General features: G+C 42.8%; 1 protein-coding gene across 1 annotated transcript in view; it reads left to right on the top strand.

The window, feature by feature from the left end:
• Positions 1-20,555, top strand: part of CALCR (calcitonin receptor) — a 174,065-nt gene that overhangs the window by 135,410 nt on the left and 18,100 nt on the right. The window contains exons 8-10 of the mRNA XM_072851497.1: positions 13,189-13,342; positions 18,441-18,501; positions 18,604-18,670. Of these exons, the coding sequence (XP_072707598.1) occupies positions 13,189-13,342; positions 18,441-18,501; positions 18,604-18,670 (282 nt within the window). The remainder of the gene's footprint in view (positions 1-13,188; positions 13,343-18,440; positions 18,502-18,603; positions 18,671-20,555) is intronic.

A 20,555-nucleotide genomic window follows, 5' to 3' on the forward strand; every position in this document is an offset into this window, starting at 1 on the left:
TTATCCACTTTCCACCTGTGCATCTTCTGAGCTTGGCAGGCTCATGTGTGCGTGGCTCCTACCTCCAATATACACAGAAATACTGAAGTGTGTAGAAGGAATTTCAAACAGTGACAGATCCCCTGTATGTAATGGCCATATACAGAGATGAAGTAGGTGGTATTTATTCTGCAAAATAATAAATGTGTTTCCACCCCAATAGCTCCTGCTTTTTTTTTCCTGCATAAAGTTTCAGAATAGATTTTAAATATGCAATGCCATGGGAAAATACTTACAGTGAATACATATTTATGAGGATATCAACAAATCCATACAATTTTGAAAGAAGAAAGAAGGTTCTGTTAAATAACAAAGAGAAAAGAGAGAAGGAGCAAGAAGGGGAAGTCATCCCTAACACCAAGACACCCACATTCTCCCTGTATCCAGACACAAAAGATGTGAGACAATCCAAAGCATCATTTACATGAGGAGAGGTCATAGTGCATCCTTACTCACATATAGTTTGCTGCACAGAGTTAAACCCTTTGATGGTCATTCTGCTCATGTAAAATGGTAAGTCAAGCCACTTTTTCAATATATCTTAATTTGCCTTTTTTACCTTGTTTTTTCCTTCTTTCTGGTTATGTAATTTTCTCTCTCTCTCTCTCTCTCTCTCTTTTTCTCTCGGATTTATCTGGATCTGAAATGATGGAAGAGAAAGATGGGAGCTCAGGTGGCCATACAAGAAGCAAAGAAGCAATGAAAAAGGTTCAGGGACACTTGAACAAAAAAAAACAGGACACATGTATGAACAGTTGTTTACATATATTGTTACATGAGATAATTTTTTGCATGTTGTATCTAAAGTAGCAACTGCACTAATTACACTATTACTGGAACAGATTTTATAGGAAGGGGTATCTTCTATCACCTTCTTAAATGAGACTGACCCACAGAAGAAGGGTGATCTGTGAACAGCACATTATGTTCTCCATTAAAAACCATGGAAATATAAATAAAACTCTTGCACATCAGATCTGCATTTTTCATTTTTTGTGTTCTTGCACATCAGATCTGTATTTTTCATTTTTTGTATTCCATGAGACTAGTAATTTTAATACTCAATTCTGATGGGGGTAAAGGAAGATACAGCTAATGACTGGAGGGATAGCTCTGCTAATGAGAAACTGAATAACTGATAAGCTCCATGGGCACCAATATAAATATGTCTGTAGATGGGACTAAGTTTGGTCACAAATCAGTAATGGGTCAGTAATTGGAAACTCATCCAGAAAAGCTTTAAGAGATCTTATTGCATTTTTATCTTTTTCCTGTTCTAGTAGAGATAATATCTGTTCTCTTCTTTCTCCAGACTCTTCTGTAGTCTCCACTTTTCTTGTACTAGTTTCTCCTTTGCTTCTGGCATTGTATGGTGTGAGTGTTTCAATTTCAATTGCAGTTTTATAGAGTCCATAGCAAGAGCCAGTGCTCTACTGGGAGCTCCTGGAAGCCCTGTGTGGGCTCTCATGCTTGGCCATGGTATATCAGAGGATAAGGACCCAGCATCCATTCAGGCATGCTCCAATCTCACTGCCAAGTCCCAGCTCTCAGCCACACAGTTTATTTAAGCCTTAATGCATAAATAATCTGTACCCCCTCTTGCATGTGTACAGCAGCAGAGCTGGTAAGGGAGAACCCAAAGCAATCCATGTTTTATTACAAGCACCATGATCTCATTTTCTTAGCAAGGACAGATTGGGCGTGGGCTGGGCTGAGCCTGACACAGTCCTTTCCACTAGCAGTATTTGTAACTCAACTCCTGCTGAGGTGGAAAGTGCCTTGGACATGGGGTATGATACACTGAATCATACCCCAATCACCTGTTCTTGCCTCCTTGCGTAGGTGTAGATATACTTCAAAGATTCTGAGCTAGTTTACCACTCTCTCTGATGGTGCAGCAGGCACTCTCTGCCTCTAACAGGGCCAGCAGCACAAGCATTTCTCTATCACTGAAAAGTTGCTATCACTGTGGGCATGAGGTGGGATGACAAAGGGCACTAGGTTTATCTGTACTGCCTGAAGCCCATCTCCTGGTAGGAAGCAAGCCTTCTGGAGAAACCACTAAGCTGCTTCCCACTGAGCGTTATTAGTGAGACCAAGAGAAAGTGAGAAAGCACAAAAGCTGGTGTCTGCCAGCATTATAGTCTTTAAAGCAAGGCCATGGTAGTAGTAATATTAAAAAAATTAGTATCCTCATGGACACTAGAACACTATAAATAATCTCACCATTGACTAATTCAGGTGAAAACCATGACTGTCCAAGTGTATTAGGTTTTCCTCCCTATCACTGTAAAACAGTGGAAATAAAAAGTTGAGCTGTGTGGGAAGATGAAGAGTGTATAAGGGGTAGTTACTGTGATTTATGGGGTTACGATACTGTTGACTTCCCCTGTTCTCAAAGGAATAGACAGGGAACGAGAGCCAAGAAAACAAAGGAGATTCACAGCATTTCAGGAACAGTGTTAATTTTAGGTCTTTTTACCATATAAGTGTTACCTTCCTTGTCTCTTGTTGCTTTCACTTCCTTCTGATGTAGCCTGGCAGAGCCTGGAGGGGGTTAAAACACATTTTTCTCAAATGAGGGGCCCATAGCTGATACCAGTGAAGAAAAATGGCAAAAACGCTGCCCTGTGTGACTTGTGTTTGCTTCAGTAGTCCCAGCAGTCCCCATGGTGCAACCTCCACTGGAAGCAGCAAAGGTGGAGCTCCACAAAGGAGAAGGACACTTTGATCTTCTGTGTTTTTTAATGTATTATGCTCAGGGTAGAGCTTCAGGAGTCTCCATTCTTGTTAAATTAATTTGATTCTTTAATGTAACTATTTCCAGAGCTTTCCTGTCACTCTGAAAGTGTCTCCAAAGTCTTTCATCTTAGCACATCTGTTCCTCCATCCTGTTTCCACTAGATTACTTACAGGGACCTCCACAGCCAGTTTAGCCCCAAAGAGATGACTCAAAGCTATTCTAGAGTATCGTAAGTAATCAAAGACCAGGCTTCTAGTAGAGAATTACTGGCCAATGCCTAGTGGTCGTGTCTCCTGAGTCTTCTTGTGTATATTCTACACTAGGAGAGGGTCAGTGTTTTTGTGAAAGTTGTCGTCATCTTGCCTAGGAGCCCTTCATCTAATGAAGAGTCCAACTGGCTGTTTAAAACATTGCCCTTCTGCTGCCTCAGGCATAGGAATAAGGCTTGGGCCCAGTGTATATTTGTGAATTTACAAATTGTGCAAATTTTGTGCATTTGCAGATTATATTTGTGCATTGACTTCACTAGGACAAACTGGCTCAGCAAGGTTGGCCTGGAGAGAATAAAATGTATTACTTGCTTTTGTGTAAGTCAAAGGGGGCCGAAGTCAGTCTCCAGTTACGCCCATGCCAAGTTCTATTGAAGTCAAAGGGTTTCCACCAGTTTTGTGTCTCACCACACCATGTTCAGTGATGAAACTGGCATTTTTTTTGTTCAGCTCTAAAGTAAAACAGGGAGCAAAAGTGCCTGTTGTGGGCGAGTGAACCAAACCCTTTAATTCATAATTTACAAGTAAAGGACTGAGGCTGTGCTTTAGCCTTGTAGGTGTCCCAGAATAATTTTTGTCATCTACAAATAAATACCCAAATACCATTTGTTTGCCTTTCCCTGAGCAGGTTCATGAAGACAAGCTTGCGTCTCCCATCCCTTGTATTTCCCCTGTGATAGATACCTGTTGTCATTAGCTTTTACCAGTAAAGCAGAGAAGAGCAGGTATTTGACGTTCCTATGTCAGCAAGTTCTTTCCTGACATAGGAAATGCTATACCAGGACAGGGGAGTCACAAACTGTCTCTGAAACAGGAACCGGTGTAGTCACTAACATCTTTCTAAGATCCATTTAACTTTTTTTTTTTTAACACAAAAAGGACGCCACTGGTAATTGGGAAATCAATAGAAAGAGAGGGAGAACAGGAAGGCTTGGCTCTAATGCTCAGGTTCAGAGAGAAACTGTCCCAGCTAAGGGGCATTTCTGAATTGGACTACAAAGCACCATATCACATTTCTGAGGTTCGCAGGTGCGATGGCTGAGCCTGAGGTGCAGGTAAGCACAGTGCCTGATGTGCATGTGGGTACAGGGGGGTCACCTCAGGAGATGGCAGGGAAAGCAAATTCCTGCTCTTTCTGCCTCTGCCCTCATCCACAAAAACAGGACTGACACATGGAGAAGACAGTCCCTCCTTGCTGCCATTGCATTTCCCTAGTGTCAGCAGAATTGCACTTCTCAGGGTATAATTTGTTGCTTCCTAACAGCATTTGCTGTCTAGACTCCCCCTCACCAGTCCTGTCCAGCATTGCTAAGCCACAGGGACAAGGCAAATGGAGCAGTACTGTGCAGGATGCACAGGGACGGGATCTCCTGCTCTCTAGGTCCGGCACCCAGGCACAGCCGGCACGGGATCACTGACAGTGTCCTGTGCCTGTGAGCAAAGGGCAGTGTGACCTTCCTTGGAGGCAGAGAATGACTGCGACTTTGGTTTAGGAACATGTGTTCACCTTGAAGAGGATGAGTTTGTTTTATGCTGGTGAATTGTTTGCAAATGAAGTTTCTGCCAGCAGTAAGCTCATGGGCAGTGCCAGGACTGTGCTGCACCAGTTTTACCCTCATTGAAATCACTGAGTTGGACTGGTGTAACACTGCAGTAATTCAGATGTAAATCAGAATCTCTTCTTCCATCCTAGGAAAGATCAAGCCTTCCCCCTCCCAGGACGTTCAATGAGATTAACGCAGACTAAGGGACATTGTGAATTCAGAACCAGCCAATATCCAAAGAATTCTCACAAATTTTCAGGCTGGAATAATATCTGCATTCATTTTAAGACAGATCTGTCAGGGTCTAAATGGCATGAAACAGAGCAGTAATTCCCATCATTTTTCCCAAGGTCTTCATCTTCTTGTTTATATTCTCAAAACTCTAAGAGTAATGGAGGAAACAAAGCACCATGTAATCCTGGTGGTGTCAGATTCACTGATCTGATGTGGCATGCCATGCCCAGAATATGAAGTGTGGATGATTAAAGGACATTCGCAGCATTTGTAAATGACACTTCTGTGAAGAGTATTTATGGTTTATGCGGAACAACTGACTCTGGGCTGGAAAGAAGTCAGTCAGTCACCATCTCTGAGAAAGATCTGAGCTTTCTCAACAATATTATTACGGTTGCTTTCTCAATGGGAAGGCACCATCAAATTAACAGCTGCCATCAGGAGGGGAAAAAAGAGGTTTGATAGTCTAAGAATAAGTATTTATTTTGGGACAGATTTCCTCATCTTACTTTCCTCAGGAATTATTCTGTCTACATTTCAGTTGCTTGCTCTTCTTCTAAGGCAGTATCAATTAGTAGGCTCACGTTTCTCAACACTGTTGCAGCATCATGAAGGGAGGGATGATAGCTTTCATGTAGCCCAGTCCCAAGGTATTTCATGTCAAAATAACCCAGGCTCTATTAGATCCTGTGGATAGTATTTCGGAAGTGTGATCCCTACACGCAGCCTCTTATATAGGAGGTAGAGTGCCATTTCCTCCAGAATTGTTGTCCCGAAGCTGAAGGCATCAGGTCCCAGGGCTCGTTCCCAGGTTTTCAGGCTGCATCTTTTCTGCTCAGGTGAAGGAGACCTGCAGTCTCAGCCACAGCAAGGATGGAGGCCAAATGTCTGGCACGGAGGCCAAACTGCAGATTTAAATGTCTCTGTGAAAAGTCTGATTTAACCTGTCATTCTGCCTAATCATTATGCACCTGCACCATCTCTGGACCCTGAAGCTCTGCTGTTGTGGCAGTGAAAAGTGAGCACTCCCAGGACAGCTGTTTTCAAAATCGGCAAACTCTCGGCATCCCCTGTCTTGCTGTCATCGACTGCGATTCTCCTGTCTGGCCACAGTGGCCATTTGCAGCCACTGGGGTTTTTATATGAGCTTGTCATAGCAAAGCACACATAGCAAAGCCTGTATGTGCAAAATGAGTGAATCCACTCCAGATCTGCTAAAATTCCTGACATGCCTTCAGAACTGCTGCTCAAGAAAGGTGTACTTATTTTACCCTCAGGACTGAGCTGTAGCAGTCCCTGAAAGGCTGTTAGTCTTCCCCTGTGTGGAGTTGTGCTTGACTGAGTTATGACGTTAATTAAATTCTCTATGCTTTACTGAGGCTTTTTATTATTTTTCCCTTTGGTTTTCCTCAAGACGTGGGAGAGGTTTGTAACTGCAAAGTGAAGATGACCTAAAAATGTAGGGTGGGACCTGGGTGACCGTAGATTTCTATCAATTGCACTGTCTCCTATGCATCTGAGAGACTGAAAGGTGAATAGATGGTATGTCATTAGCCCCTAAAAATGCAGGCATGGGAAAATGTCAAGTAGCGACTTCTTAAATGTCAGATCAACAAGTGCAAATGCTAGCAGTTGCCTTTTTGGTGGATTCTGTGCTACGCTGTACGGACATGGCATCCCCTAATGAACTGTTCCCGCACTTCCCACACAAGGCCTCCCACATGAACAGCACATTTAAGCAGCTTGGGTTTTGATATTTCTCTGGGAATATAAAGCAATTATGTTTAGAAACTTTGCTGTTGTAGAAGAAACTACTAATTCAAGGTAGTTCAAATTAAACTTGAGGTTCCTCTCCAAGTTTTCCTTAGTGTGTGTCTTTAAAAGGATCTACCTAAAATGTGAGAAATTTAAGTGTCAATTGGTCAGAAAGTAGATTTTTCAAAATCCCTCAAAAGATGGACATTTCCAAAAGGAATTACCCTCAGAGGACAGTACCATAATGTTTCCAAGACACAATATTCTCCCTGATACCATGCTGACACAACTATTTTCCTCACTGGGATTTGTCTCATCAAATGGCAGTGCTACCAGTGCAGGCAGCTGTGTCTGAGTCCAGGAGACCATTCTCCTCACTCACACCTGGCTAAAACAGGTCAGGTGAATTAAATGCAGAGTGCTCATTCCTCTCCAGGGACTGCTTCAGTCTACACATCTATACCCTGAAGTCAGACATCCGGGTTAGGTGAGATGAATGCCATCCGTACTATTTCATTGCCCTTCGGTGACTGCTGTGCAGACCTGTATTATTGCCCTTTTTGAGTCATGACCCAGCCACCTTGCTCCTCTTGAATGTATTTAAGACCAAACAGAAGTAGCCTGAAACAGAAGAGTAGTAAATGAAAGGGCATCAAAGTGGTGGAGGAGAGGTGCCTCAAATAACTGAAGCTCTTACCCCATTTCATTGGGGATTACCTCCGGCAGCTGGGAGAAGATGGCAGCAGACCTTGTGAGCACTCTGACTCCATTTCCAGTCCAAATGAACAGCAGGTTGAGTAGTTCCTGTACTATTTTTTTAGGCTACCCTGACTGCCTCTGTTTTATCCTTCTTGGGGCCACTCTCTGACAGCCTCTTTGCCCTCCTCCATCAGTCAGGCCCATCCTTACGATGCCTTCCTGAAAAGCTGCCTCTCTCTGGCAACCCCAGCTCAGAAACCAAGCTCACTGGGGGTGACGAGGCTGCGTTTTGCTCTGCCTTGCACCCTGTGTGACGCTGACCACGATGCACCCCGCCGGCAAGAAGCTGGTGGCCGCCACATGCTGGCAGTGCTGGACGCAGCATGGGAACCCCGCGGGAGCTCAGCCTGGCACGGAACCCTGCAGAGTTCAAAGCTGCAGCCCCAGGACAGCAATCGCTATGGCAGATGGGACTCAAGGATGTGTCGATGTAGCCATATTAATTCCTGTCCAGAATGCCTAATTCTGGGCGGGCTACTTCACTACAGCGTAGACGTGGACACAGGTACTGTTAAAAATATCCCCCGTTGTTTAATTTCGTATTTTGCTTTCTTGTAACACAAAACCTAGAAGCCCTCTCAGCAACCGTGTACGTTTTGTTCTGTAAATGGTTTAAAAGTGTATTAAAACATTAATCTTAGCCCGAGCCCCTGTATGCCAGGTTTCTGACTGGAACACAATTTAATGGATGACTCATAGTAGATATATTGTATACTGGCATGACATTCTGATACCCAGTGATTTACAGCTACAATACTTAATACTGTCTTGCTTTGGAAAGTCCTTTTATAGCTTATTTGTGTAACATATGAATACCTGGAACTTAAGAATATTTTCATAGAATAGTGTTCTGATAGCCAGAAAAAACCCCAAACAAACAAACATGTAAGGCAGAGCAGTACTCAAACGTCAAGCTACTCCTTTAAAATGCTAAGTTAAGAATGTCTGAGAATATATTGTATTGCCTTTAAACTGAATTTGAATAAATCATGTCTGGCCTCCGTGGCAAGCAGTACAAACTCTCCTTGAGGAGGGTCCTTCGCTGCCGTGCACTGGGGAGGTTCACAGAAGTGAAAAGGAACCAGACTAAGAAGGTCAAATATGTTTATTTCCCTTTAAACAAAGGAGTGCACAGCTGTAGGATGGCCAATATAGCTGGCTTGGTTTAAAATCGATAACCTTGATTGGCCTATTCTTAGCAATTTATTTGAAATGTCAGTCAGGGGCATTTCAATGGATAGCGAGCACTTGAAAAGAGAGGTTTCGTTATGCACACCGAGGGGCTATCCCACCCTCACTTCCCATAGGGCAGGCTCTCCGGAGTGGGCAAGGACTGGTGTAAAACACAGACCTCCGAACTTGCCCACCTGAGTCCCTTCACCCAGGAAAGCATCGTGGGAAAGAGGACACACAGGAATCTGTACAATGTTCCTATACCAAAACTGAGTCAATCCTTTTACTCTGACTGAATTACTAGGAAGACCTGCTCAAAAGCAATTAGCTGTTTATTTCACGATACATTTTGTTCTTGTTGTTGAAGATAGTATTCTGGGTTTTATGTAGTCTGAGTGTTTTGGTTTGATTTGCCCTAATGGGTAGTGATGGTAATTAATGCTGCAGCTTTCTGTCCATAAGCTATTAACTGATAACCAAGGAGAGCCTTAACGGAGAAATGACAAGTACACATGATGAGGGGCTGCTGGATTAGCCGAGGAGAGCAGCATGCCAATTACATTACTGTGCAATTGCAGGGTCCTGCGTAGGCAGGTGGACCTTTGGGACTCCTTTGGCAGGACTGGAACATGTTAATGTATTTATAATATGCCAACAGATCCTGCAGAACATCATAGACACCAGTTCTAGCTCCTTCTTGTAAAAGGAGAATAAATTATTTTATTTCTTCTCTGTGAAATGGTTCCAGCATCCTTTTGAAGTGCTTTCATTACATATCGCAGCTGAGGTGTTCACAAGAGTTACATGACTCTTAGCAAGATTTGCAAGAGAGGAGAATGTGACTGACTGTATTCCTATTGACCCCTTTTGCCCCTGAGCAGTTAGCTAGAATTTAAGGCCATTGCAGGTTGCTTTCATGAGGAAGGAAAATTAACAATAAAGGAGATTTTTTCTTGGGTGGTCTGCAGATCTGTAAAGAACTTTCCTCAGCTTTCCTCACTGTTCATCAGTGCAGTGAGAACAAGTAGCAGGAGGCAGCCTCGCAGATTGAGTTTCTTGCCAGGCTGTATTCTGCCAAAAAGGTTCATTCTTGGCCATCCTCCCAGAGCCACGGAGGAGCTGCTTTCGTAGGTGGTTACCTGGCTTTGGGGGCTTTCCTGGTACTTGTATCACACTTTCCCTAGCTACATAGCCACCAACCTGTGCAGTGCAATGCCGTCTGTCTCCAGGATCTCAAAAAGAGGAGCATTTGTTTATTTCTTCATTTAGGACACAGGCACGTCAGCCTGAGCAACAGTTACTGGGCTGCACTAGAAAGGGCCAGCTATTTCCTCTCAGCCTGCCCTGCTCATGAATTAAAACCCACTAGCTTCAGTCACCCGCACACCCATAGCCTGAGAGCTCACGACATTTTACTCTCCTTCATAGTGTGAATGTGCTGTGATAATCCTCTGAGTCCTGGATTTGACTGTGCTGCATATTGTACAAGACACAACAGGGACAGAGCATCTGCCTCAGAGAACTTGCAACAAAACATATTTGACTTCATCAGAAGACAAAATCCCTAGACATGTTTTTTTATCTCAAAGTTAACAATCAGTCAGTTATCAAGTATGGAAGTGGTGGAAGATTGGCTTCTGTATCATCTTGCAGTTTTATTTTACTTGTTTCTGTAAGAAAAAACACTTCATAAAACTTGCTAGTTCTGCAATTTCCCCAGCTAAGACTAATGTACACCAAGACGTGGGTTACATTTGTCATGTTTTATTTGTACCATGCATGAATCCAGTTCTCATCAGTAACAGGTTCTTCTCTTTTACCTGCTCTGACCTAAGAAAAACACCCTCTTTTTATTGTAGGAAAATATTTCTACTGCATCAGCCACAGATGAAATGTGCTGCATTTGTTGGCTCATCCAAAGCAAAGACTGAGTTTTGCTGTAGTTTGATTAATATGAATTTAACATAATTCATCTCAACGCATTGTTGTGCTTAAAGTCTTTACGCTAACTTTTTCAGATTCATTCTCAAATTAATGTGATTATAGATCTAAGTGCTAATCAGACCCATCCTTCATGCTTTGCCAATGGTATTCTTACTTCTTTAACTTACTGCATAGGAAGTGATTAAATTCCTCAAAAGAGTCGTGAGCTGTATGCGTGGCCATTGCTCTAAAAGGTGGATGATTTCATTTTTAAAGCCACAAGTGATAGTTCACATGGAGGGTACAAGAGAGAAAGAAATGTTGAGGAAATTAAGTAAATGAAGTTTAGGTATGTAGTTCTCAGGCAGTGTGCTTTCTATGTGTGCATTTGTTTGAGCTACAGATAAAAGTTCCAGCGAAGACTGGAAGTTCTTAGTTCAAATGGAAGGTATGTTCCGTCAGTCTCTGCTCAGAGGGTCGGTGAACAGTGCAAACAGCTGGCAAAGAGAAGCAAGGATACTCTGTAGTTGTCTCCCTTTCAGTTTGGTGATATGAAATGGTGAAAGCATGAAGTTAAAATGACAAGTTTGAGAACATACTGTGGATTTTGCTGCAGAACTCACCGGCCATGCTCTGCTCCCCTCCAGCTGCTGGGCTGCAGCACGAGACCATTCCCAGAGCCCCGGTAGCTGGATGAAAGCTGGGGTGACTTTGGCACTGTCAGGAGCAAGACCAGCCTGTGTGCAACGTGCAGGCACCCCAAGTCACTCCCACCAGAGCCATCAGGGAAATGATGCCTCGAGCTCCTGGGTCGACCCCCTGACCTGCAGCTCCTCCGAGGAGATCCCCACAGGAGAGCATGGGGCTGGACCAGCCCAAACCTGGGATGCGGCGGATTTTATCAAACTTGTCTGGAAAACTGCTGTGATGGCTCAGAAAGTTTGCTGACTTTTTATAGGCTGGGGTAGCTGGCTGATGTCAGGGAGGGTGCCACCTGAATGTGTGTGCAGCCTTTGGGAAGCGCCTGTCAATCAAGGCAGCCCTTGTGGGGATGGGTGATGGATAAGGGGAGAATGGAGAAAGGCCAGCTGCCAGCTGGGAGGCTGCATCAAGCACAGGTGAGGGAACAAAGCAAGAAATGTATTAACCCAGACCTGTGAAAAACAGTCCAAGGATGATTTAAGAACCTTAATGAAGACATTTGCCAACAGAAAAAGGAGCAAATACTTCTTTTTCTTTTTTCTTTTTCTTTTTTTTTTTTAACCTTTTCAAACCACTGTACAACCCTTTTTTGGCATACTTTGCAAGAACCGTTCAGACACGGTGCAGAAAAAAGCTGTGACTGTCTGCTCTGCCCTGTGCAGTGAGCAGAAAAAATGAATCACCAAAAATAAAAATCAGTCCTTCAAGTTAGTCCTGTCAGGATCCTACATCCTAAGCTATCAATACACCTATATTTTCATGAGCACCAAGCTGCACTGTAAATACTGAAACAGAACTAAATGCACATGTTCAGGCAATTGCTTTGGGAATGTTTCTCAGCAGCGGAAGGTGGTGCACTGGATGGCTAACAAGCTTTTCTGGTTCAGAGGGGCAGTCTGAGTCCCCCAGACGGATGCAGAATGTGCAGTCCTCTGCCTGTTGAACTGCCCAAATGTCTCTTTAAAGAGACAAGTGAAACCTAAAGACACCTCTTACAGCCCAGGTAGTCAGCTTGGAAAACTTCTGCAGAAGTTAAGGGGAAGGAGTATTTTCCTGTGGCCGCAGATGACGACTGTCACTTTGCCATTGCTTCTGTGTCCTCGGATTGCCGAGGAGCACGTGGTGCTCCCCCAGGAGCGGTGGGTCTCTGCCAGCACAGCAATGCCCTCCCACTCCTCCTGGCCCTGCTGGGTGCTGGTGGCATGGAAGCACATGTGGAAGACCTCATTGCCCTCTCTGAGGAGGTGGATGGACATGAGATCCTCTCAGAAGAGGAACAGCATTGTCCCGCACCAGCTGGCTGTCTGGTAGTGGACAGGACACACTTCCCTCCACTGTCTGCCCGCCGTTTCCCAGCATCTCAAAGCCATAGGCTCTTGTCAAGGTCTATGTCGGCAGCCTCATCTGAACCACAGGCAGGAGCGTCTTCCCAGCTTCACTGACTCCATTTAGCTCCATGTGTCACTTCCTTGTTATTTGGACAAAATGAAGTAAAGCTGTCTTCTCACAAAGAGGCGAAGCCAGTATCCCTGGTACCCTACCAAAAAATAAAATCTCTACTGCCAACAGCACTTGCCCTTCCCAAAGGAGCGAGTTCAGAGCTGGGTGCAGTTTAAAGAGTGAGTGACTCCGTCTCAGATGGGAGAGCTGAACAAACCTTAGAAAAGTTTGATCAAAAGTAAAAGAAATCACCCAAACTGGAGCTGTAAGTTACCGTCTTCTTCACAGCCTTTCTTGTACATCTAAAGCAAGTTGCTTGTTTCAGTTCTAAAAACCATCAGATTTTGAAGGGGATTTTTTGTTATGTGGTACATTTTGGAGTGCTGTCATCATACATTTTTTCTACTTTGTGAGGGCTGTTTGTTCCATTCATCTCATTTATAAAAGTTTAAAATTCCCGTCACTGATAGGTGCTGAACAAACCCAGCAAGAGCTGGGGATTTTTGTTCCACTTTGCTTTCTTATAGCCTAGCAGTAACATTTGTCTTTGCCTGCTTAAATGCAAAATGCTGGTCAAGTGTGTGACATTATCTCATTTGTCTAACAGGTAAGCTGCAAAGTGCTTCAATTCTTTCATCAGTACATGTTGGGCTGCAACTACTTCTGGATGCTCTGCGAAGGCATTTATCTTCACACGTTGATTGTGGTGGCAGTGTTTGCTGAAGAGCAGCGTTTGCACTGGTATTACCTCTTGGGCTGGGGTATGTATGTTATAATTTGTAGCAAGATGGTGAATTCTTTCAGAAGTTTGAATTCTTCTAGCTCTTATACACCTGAATTGTATCTATACCACTAGATCATAGCTTGAGATTGAGTTCTTGGGTCCTAAATTTGAGTGCATTTATTTGGATGGGCCTAGAGACTTATAAAAATCAGCAGGAGCCAGTATCCATTATTTGCTGCATCTTGGGATTTGCTGAAAGAAATGCTTAAGTTTTGTTAAGCAAAGCTTTGGGAGAGAAATAGATTTCTATCCAAACACATCTCTTTTCTGAACAAAAGTTGTCTATTTTTGTCACTTTATATGCAAAAATCTTAATCTGTGACAATACCTATAAAAGTATATTTTTTCTGGAATGAAGAAGAGGAAAAATCAGTACCTGTGTCTCCCAAACTGAAAAAACACAGCATGCAGAAAAAGGAACCAGAATTTCTCTGGAAGTGAATCCAGTATCAGATATATTTTGGCAGATGTTTTAAAGGAGAAGATTCAATTTTACCTACACAGGAGTAGATAATGGCTCTGCTGTCAGGGCTGATTTTGTCCAACAACAGTGATCTCTAAAGCATTTCAGAGAAACTTACAGGTATCAATAAGCAAATCTCAATTATATTCCATGAGAGAGGTTTCAAACCCATACACTGTGGATGCAAACTGTATGTAGTCACACGCATATTGCCCAAGGAACCATGACTAGGTCTGGTCCTTCATCTCCAAATATGCAGATCTCTTCTGTTTTCACTAAGGGATCCCTTGCCTTTTAATTGCTAGCAACAACAGATATTTATCCTTTGGACTGTCTGGCCAAATAAAAGGCCATATAAATACAACCGATATATTACAGTGGATTGCAGTCTCTTTCACATTTAAGTCACTACTGTAAATCCAGTCCACATCAGCATTGACAGCAAATCATTATCAAGAGCTTTTTCCCAGTTTGGGAACCATGAATCTCTGGCCTCATTCCAGTTTCTAGTGAGCCAGTCCCCATATCTTGAAACCACTGGTGCAGCTAGGCAGCAAATGATGGACCTTTATCCATCGTCCCACTGCACTTAGGGATGTTCACTTGTATTCATCTCTTGCAATCCAAGTCTGAAGCAGATAGAATTTACTCTTTATTTTCCATCCTCTTTGGAGATGTTATACTTGTTCAACATTATTTCATTTACAGCAGGAAAATAAAAAATAACCCTACTGCTTAAACACAGAAAAATTAGCAATTAATTAGATCAGAGAAAAATGACCCAGTTCTGAATGTGCTGAAGAACTTTAAAACTGACTTTAACCACTAGTTAGGCATCCAATGTCAGGTCCTAAATAGGCAGTAACAGCAAAGTGGAAAGTTGTTCTTCCCCTATTTGGATTTTCATTTAAGACCCTGGTAACTTACTTTCCTCTTATGGTATAAGACTTAGTGCTCTCTGGATACCTGCATTAGATACATAGAAGATTAGCATGATTTTCTAGTTTATATGGATTGTAGTACCAGATGATGGTTTCCAGGCATGTAAGAACTCATCTTCTTTTCTTTTTTTATGAGAATGCCATCATGCACTCTTTTTTCTTACGAGAATAGCATCTTTTCTGAGAAGAGAGGGACTTGTTGTGCTCTTGGAATTAAAAGTATGTGGAACATCATCAGCTCTTAAATGAAGACAACCTTCTTGAAGAACCCTAAATTGAGTCAAGGTTTCTGAATTTTGTCAATCCAAATAGCTGAGCCCTCTTGGAGCAAGCAACTGTGCTATCACAAAGTTTTCATAGTTTAGAATATTTGAATATACAAAGCCGGATAGGCCTCTGCTTTTGAAATGGCAGCCCTATATGAAGAGTCATTTTAAATGTTTCTTTCCAGATAAAGCTTTTTCCATTTTCATGTGTTGCAGCATGAGCCTTCCCAAAATAGTGTCATTCCATATCCAATTATACAAGAGGAAAATAGTCATAAACATTTTTTTTTCAGGTGACATTCAATTTAGGCAGTGCAATTTAATGCAACCGGGACAGCTAGCCTGTAGTGGAAGATTAAGAGCTAACTGTAATATTGCTGAGAACAGCACTAGCATCATGGTGGGTAATTCAGTGAAGTCATCTGATAAGATACTCATCAGTATCTGCAGCACTGCCCAAAAAATAAATAGGGTGGTGGCTGTGGTAATAGGATGATGGTATCTTGAGAAGGAAAAGGTTAATAAATATGGGCACGACTCTTGACTCTGAAATCTGCAGTCTTTTTAGTGAAACTAGATGAATACTTCCACAAAAAAGTAATCATTAGCACCTCCTAACTAAGGTAGAAATCATTAATAGCAAAATGGTCTAATTAGGACTATCTGGCCACCCCTTAAGTTTGCATAAATCAGTGTAATTCCATGGATTCCAGAAGCAGTAGTCACACAGTCTAACTTTAAACATCCAGCTATGTTAATCAATGGAGAGAGATACATTTCTCCAAAGGGCAATGAAGAGCAACCAGAGCAGGTTGTGCTCTGAATTACAATTCAAAAGATCAAGGTAAATGTACAACACAAGATGAAGTTACTCATTATTTATTGTTATAACTAATGCTAGAAGATCCCTATGCTAGAAGATCTAGATTATTTTATTTGGAAAAATCACTAATGACATTTCTAAAATAGCTTTAGAAGACAAATAAAAATCTGAGCAAATATAAAACTTCTACAAAAGGTTTGAGATTATTGAATGGAATCTGACATGGACAGATGTATTTCAAGGCTGATGCCTTCAGGTGACCCCCTTCTCTGGGAGCTGCTGCTGGGGATGTAATTTCTCATTTGTTATTGTTTCACTGGGTCTTGCCCTTATGCAGGGCAAGAAAACAGTATCAGGTGTGTGCATCCAGCTACAGTCCACTCTGTCCGGCTGCTTCAGGCAGCTTCATCCACATAAAAGTGAAAAGGGAATCATTTATTTGGACAGTGCTGAAACAGAGTGCCTTCCAAATTCAACTGGAAATACAATTAAGCATAATTGGCAGTTTGTGCCATAAAGGACCTGGCATGACCTAAAGGGATATGTCATACCTTTTCCTGGGATGGCTGGGGTAAGACCTTTTCTATGTTACTCACTGCTCACCACGTGTTGGTGGGACCCCTGGAGTGATACATGTTGTGCCACCAAGACCCAACAGACCTTGGTGCTCCACTTCTCATTAACTCTCTGCCTTTACAAGAGAAGAGCAACATCTAGCCCTAGAAGAGCCCATCCAGGCTGCAACTGGAAATTTGAGCTGTAGACAGTCATGAGCTTCTTACCCTGTAACTGACTAATGAAAACTTTCCGTCGCGTTCTTAAGATTTGCTTGTGAGTTTGTTGAGCCAAATATTCTAGGCTAATGCATTTAGCAGAAGAAACAAGGTCCCTTGGCATCATGTGGACATTCTACTCGTGATACTCCAGGCCAGAGCTTTCAGATGAATTTTTGCTATTACAGAAAGGCCCTGTAAAAATTGCACTTCAATCTGTCTGTCAACAAAACTGGCCCAGACTTGCTTCATTTCCAAATCAAAAGGATTTTCTCAAGCTGTCAATCCCATAAGCTCACCCTGAGGTTGGAAGCTCCTTTATTTCTGTCCTGAGCATTTTGTTGTTCTACCATGCATCATCACCCAAAAAAGGCATTCTGCAGCTAGAGGCCAAATAATAATTTTCTAACAATATATAAAGGAGAAGGCAATCCAGTTTGTTCTCCCACAGCTGCATTGTCCTCCCAAGGTAAACTGCAGTAAGAACTTTTTTCAGCAGTAGAGTAAGTAGCTGTTGCTTAAAGATGTCTGGAGACATCAGAGTGTCCTATTTATATACTTTTTTGACCTTATTCTCACTCCAGCATTGGCTGGCCTGTGCTCTGAGGTAAGACTTCCCCAGAATTTGGCTAAGGATTCTCTGTCTCTTCTAAAAGTGTTTATGAAATCACTAACACCTGAAGAAACAAGGAGCCATGTTCTTCCCTCTGTGACTAATCAGCAGGACATTTTCACACATTTTTAATTATAATTATAGAATATCCAAAGCTCAGAAGAAACGTCTATGGTTTATAGGGAACAGGCAGCAGTAACACCAAAGGTGCCCACAAAGCTCTCTGCACAGGACAGACAAGGCAGTAGACCATCTCCCCACTGGCCAGCTGTCTGTACGTGCAAGGTTGTACAAACTGGGGTCAGTATCATAGTGCAGACTGCCCAATTCCAGGTTTCTAGCCTATTGGAGAGGGACACAACATACAAGCAGGCTGAAGGGAGGTAGACAGAAGTGGACCAGATTGTCACTCTTAATGTCGGGCTGGAAACACAAATTTGAGGCTTCCAGTTTGTTAAGCATGGCACGTTCCCAAGCCTTTGGCCTGGTGCAAATTTGCTCCCGTCAGCTCCCTGTCAGAGCAGTGGCCTCCCCTGAGGCTTCACAGATAAGTCAGGAGATGTGGATTTATGGTATCCACAGCTCCACTCCCTGCTGAGATAAAGCTGCATGGGGTGGGCTTGGCTGCACAGAGGCTGGGAACCTGCAGAAGATACCACAAATCCCCCTCCCCCCAAAAAAATCCTGGCTCCAAACATTTTCTCTTGCCATAAGCTCCAAAAGAGCAACTCCTCGCTCTGTTGTTTATTGCTCCATAATCTGCTATGTGAGTTAATGTGCCTCTCTCTTGCTCAACAGTGATTTACATAGTTTTAACAAGTGTCCCTCATTTCCCAAGGCAATACTCCCCTGAGAACCGAATGATCCCTGTGTCCTTCCCACACTGCCTGCTCACACCCTTCCCGATACAAGCCGCAGCAGCACAGGGGAGCCTGGCAGCAGCTTTGCGACGCCCCAGGAGAGCATGGCCCGTGGGCTGTGCTTCTCCTTTTGGCTTGCCTTAAACGTTATTCCCTTTTGCATCTCACCATTGAGGTAACGCTAGGGCGCTGAGTGCGATGGGTTTGCAGTTCTTTCCTGAAAGCTGTGATTTCACATACATGTACTTTGTGGCCAAGAGACGACTTAGTGTGTGTAATATATGAAAATCAAGCTAAAAAAATACCAAGACTGATCTATAGCTTTAATCATTTCAGGGTTCCCTTTAGTGCCAGCATCTATTCATGCTGTTGCAAGAGCCAGATACTTCAATGACAAGTGAGTAACATGCCTGCTTTTGAAGGAACTTAGCATTATTTAACTCTGTAATACATTTTATTTGAGTTAATAATAAATTTTAATGGTGTATTTCTCCTCCAGCTGCTGGATGAGTGTTGACACGCACTTGCTCTATATTGTTCATGGACCTGTAATGGCAGCTTTATTGGTAAGAATATTATTTGCTATCAACAGTTTAATAATTATTTTAGAAATGCTGCTAACCTGTACAGAATAGAAGTTTCTTAGAAGTATTTTGGTCAAAACTCAGAAGTAGCTAGAGGTTTTCTCTACCCAGTGTTACAAGGTTCTCAATACTTTTCAAAAACAAGTCCTGTAAAGGGACCTCCCAGTAAAGAATCAGATTTTGAGGCAAACAGAATCACTGCTTTTGAAAATCAGGGAGGTCACTCTCTCCCAGCGAAACCTATTTGTAACAAACGTACTGCATTTATGTGACATTAATGAGGCATTTAGCTATGCCTTAGCTGGGGTGAGCTGAGTGCAGGCTGGTTGCCTAGCACGAGTTTTACTGGTCACTGAACTGGTATGGTCCAAAGGTAGGGAGCTAAACTAGCTCCCTAGGGAAGGGACTGGACTGGGCTGTCTGAGTAGGAGGACAAGATTCAAAGTGCAGCTCAGCAATATGTATACATATAGCATCTTGTCTGCCAGTGGTGCTGTTTGTCACGGTAACCCTGACCTTCCTAAAAGGTACAGAAAGGGTTCTATTCGACCCAAGCCCCAAGCTCCCCTCAGTGTGTCACCCAAGATGCACTTACAGCTTTTGAGCTGCCTCTTGCTTGCAAAAGTCTACATGGACATACCTGCAGTAATTACGTCAGAGATCAGACAGTAGGGTGGTGAATACTGGGAACACCTTTGAATAAAGAAACACCTTTCCGTCTAATAGCTGAAAAACCTGAAGATCTTTCTACCCTTTCTTGAGAAGCAGTCTTGCACATCAGCAATGTGAAGAAGCCCATTCCTCCCTGCCATATAGATAGTCTGCTGTTCCCATAGAATCACATCTATTGTGGGTTTACTGGTTCAATCTTGATTGCTTCTGCTGTTGTAATGCCAACTTCTAGAAGAGGCCATTCAACCTTTATTTTTATCACCATGCTCCAAGTCTGTACATCTTAGCCACAAAGAAAAAAGGAGGGACTTTTTTTATGGAAAAAGAGCAACCTTTAACTGTTTTCAAAATAATAATAATTTCTGGCTTGTGCTTATGCCATTTCCAGTCTTAATTTTCTTGTGAAGAGATGAGGATTTTTACCTTTATAAAGTCTTTTTCCCACTTTTCATCGTTACTTCCAGAAATTCTAAAAGTGAAGTTTAAGCCGAGTGAATGAAGTCAGAGTAGGATGGAGAATAAGGTTTAGATTTAATGCTGAATGGGACCTCAGAAGTAATTTATTATTCCTTTATTCCAGTAGAGCACAAATGTAAAACAGTTGAAAGGTCTCTCAGTAGGTAAGAAATGATGAAATGCTTTACCACAGCTTACTGATTCATGTTTTATTGTTCTGAAAGATTCAACTGAAATTTCCCATATATCTATGGAATTTGGGCTATTAAAATATCTATGTAAGTCATGCAACTTACATACTTATTTTAAAAAAATCATCTGAAAAACAGTCCATTGAAGTTCTGAAGCATAGGCACCTGATATTACTGTAACAGAGTGGAAAAGAGTGATCTGGGTACACTGGAGAGAGAGAAGGTCTGTGATACCTAAGGTGTCCACAGGGTACCCACTGGGCTCATTAGCAGCCTGGGTCTGCCCTCCCTGTTCCTCCGCAGGCTCTCAGCACAGCCCCCAAGGAGCTCTCTGTGAAGCCAGGGTCAAGAGCAGGTTTCTGTATGCTGAGCACCCACAGCTGGAATCAGACTTCCAGAAATGACTGAGGAGATGAGATGCTGAGCTACTCGGCATCGCTGACTGTAAGAGTCAGGGGCAAAACTTTCTGAAGTGTCGCGTTTCTGCCCCGAGCCAGCAAGTGTTAACTTTTACCTGTGGGTAGAGTACCATGGGGTCCATGCAGTCT

This window comes from Ciconia boyciana, chromosome 2, assembly GCF_034638445.1.
Source record: "Ciconia boyciana chromosome 2, ASM3463844v1, whole genome shotgun sequence".
Taxonomy (NCBI): Eukaryota; Metazoa; Chordata; class Aves; order Ciconiiformes; family Ciconiidae; genus Ciconia; species Ciconia boyciana.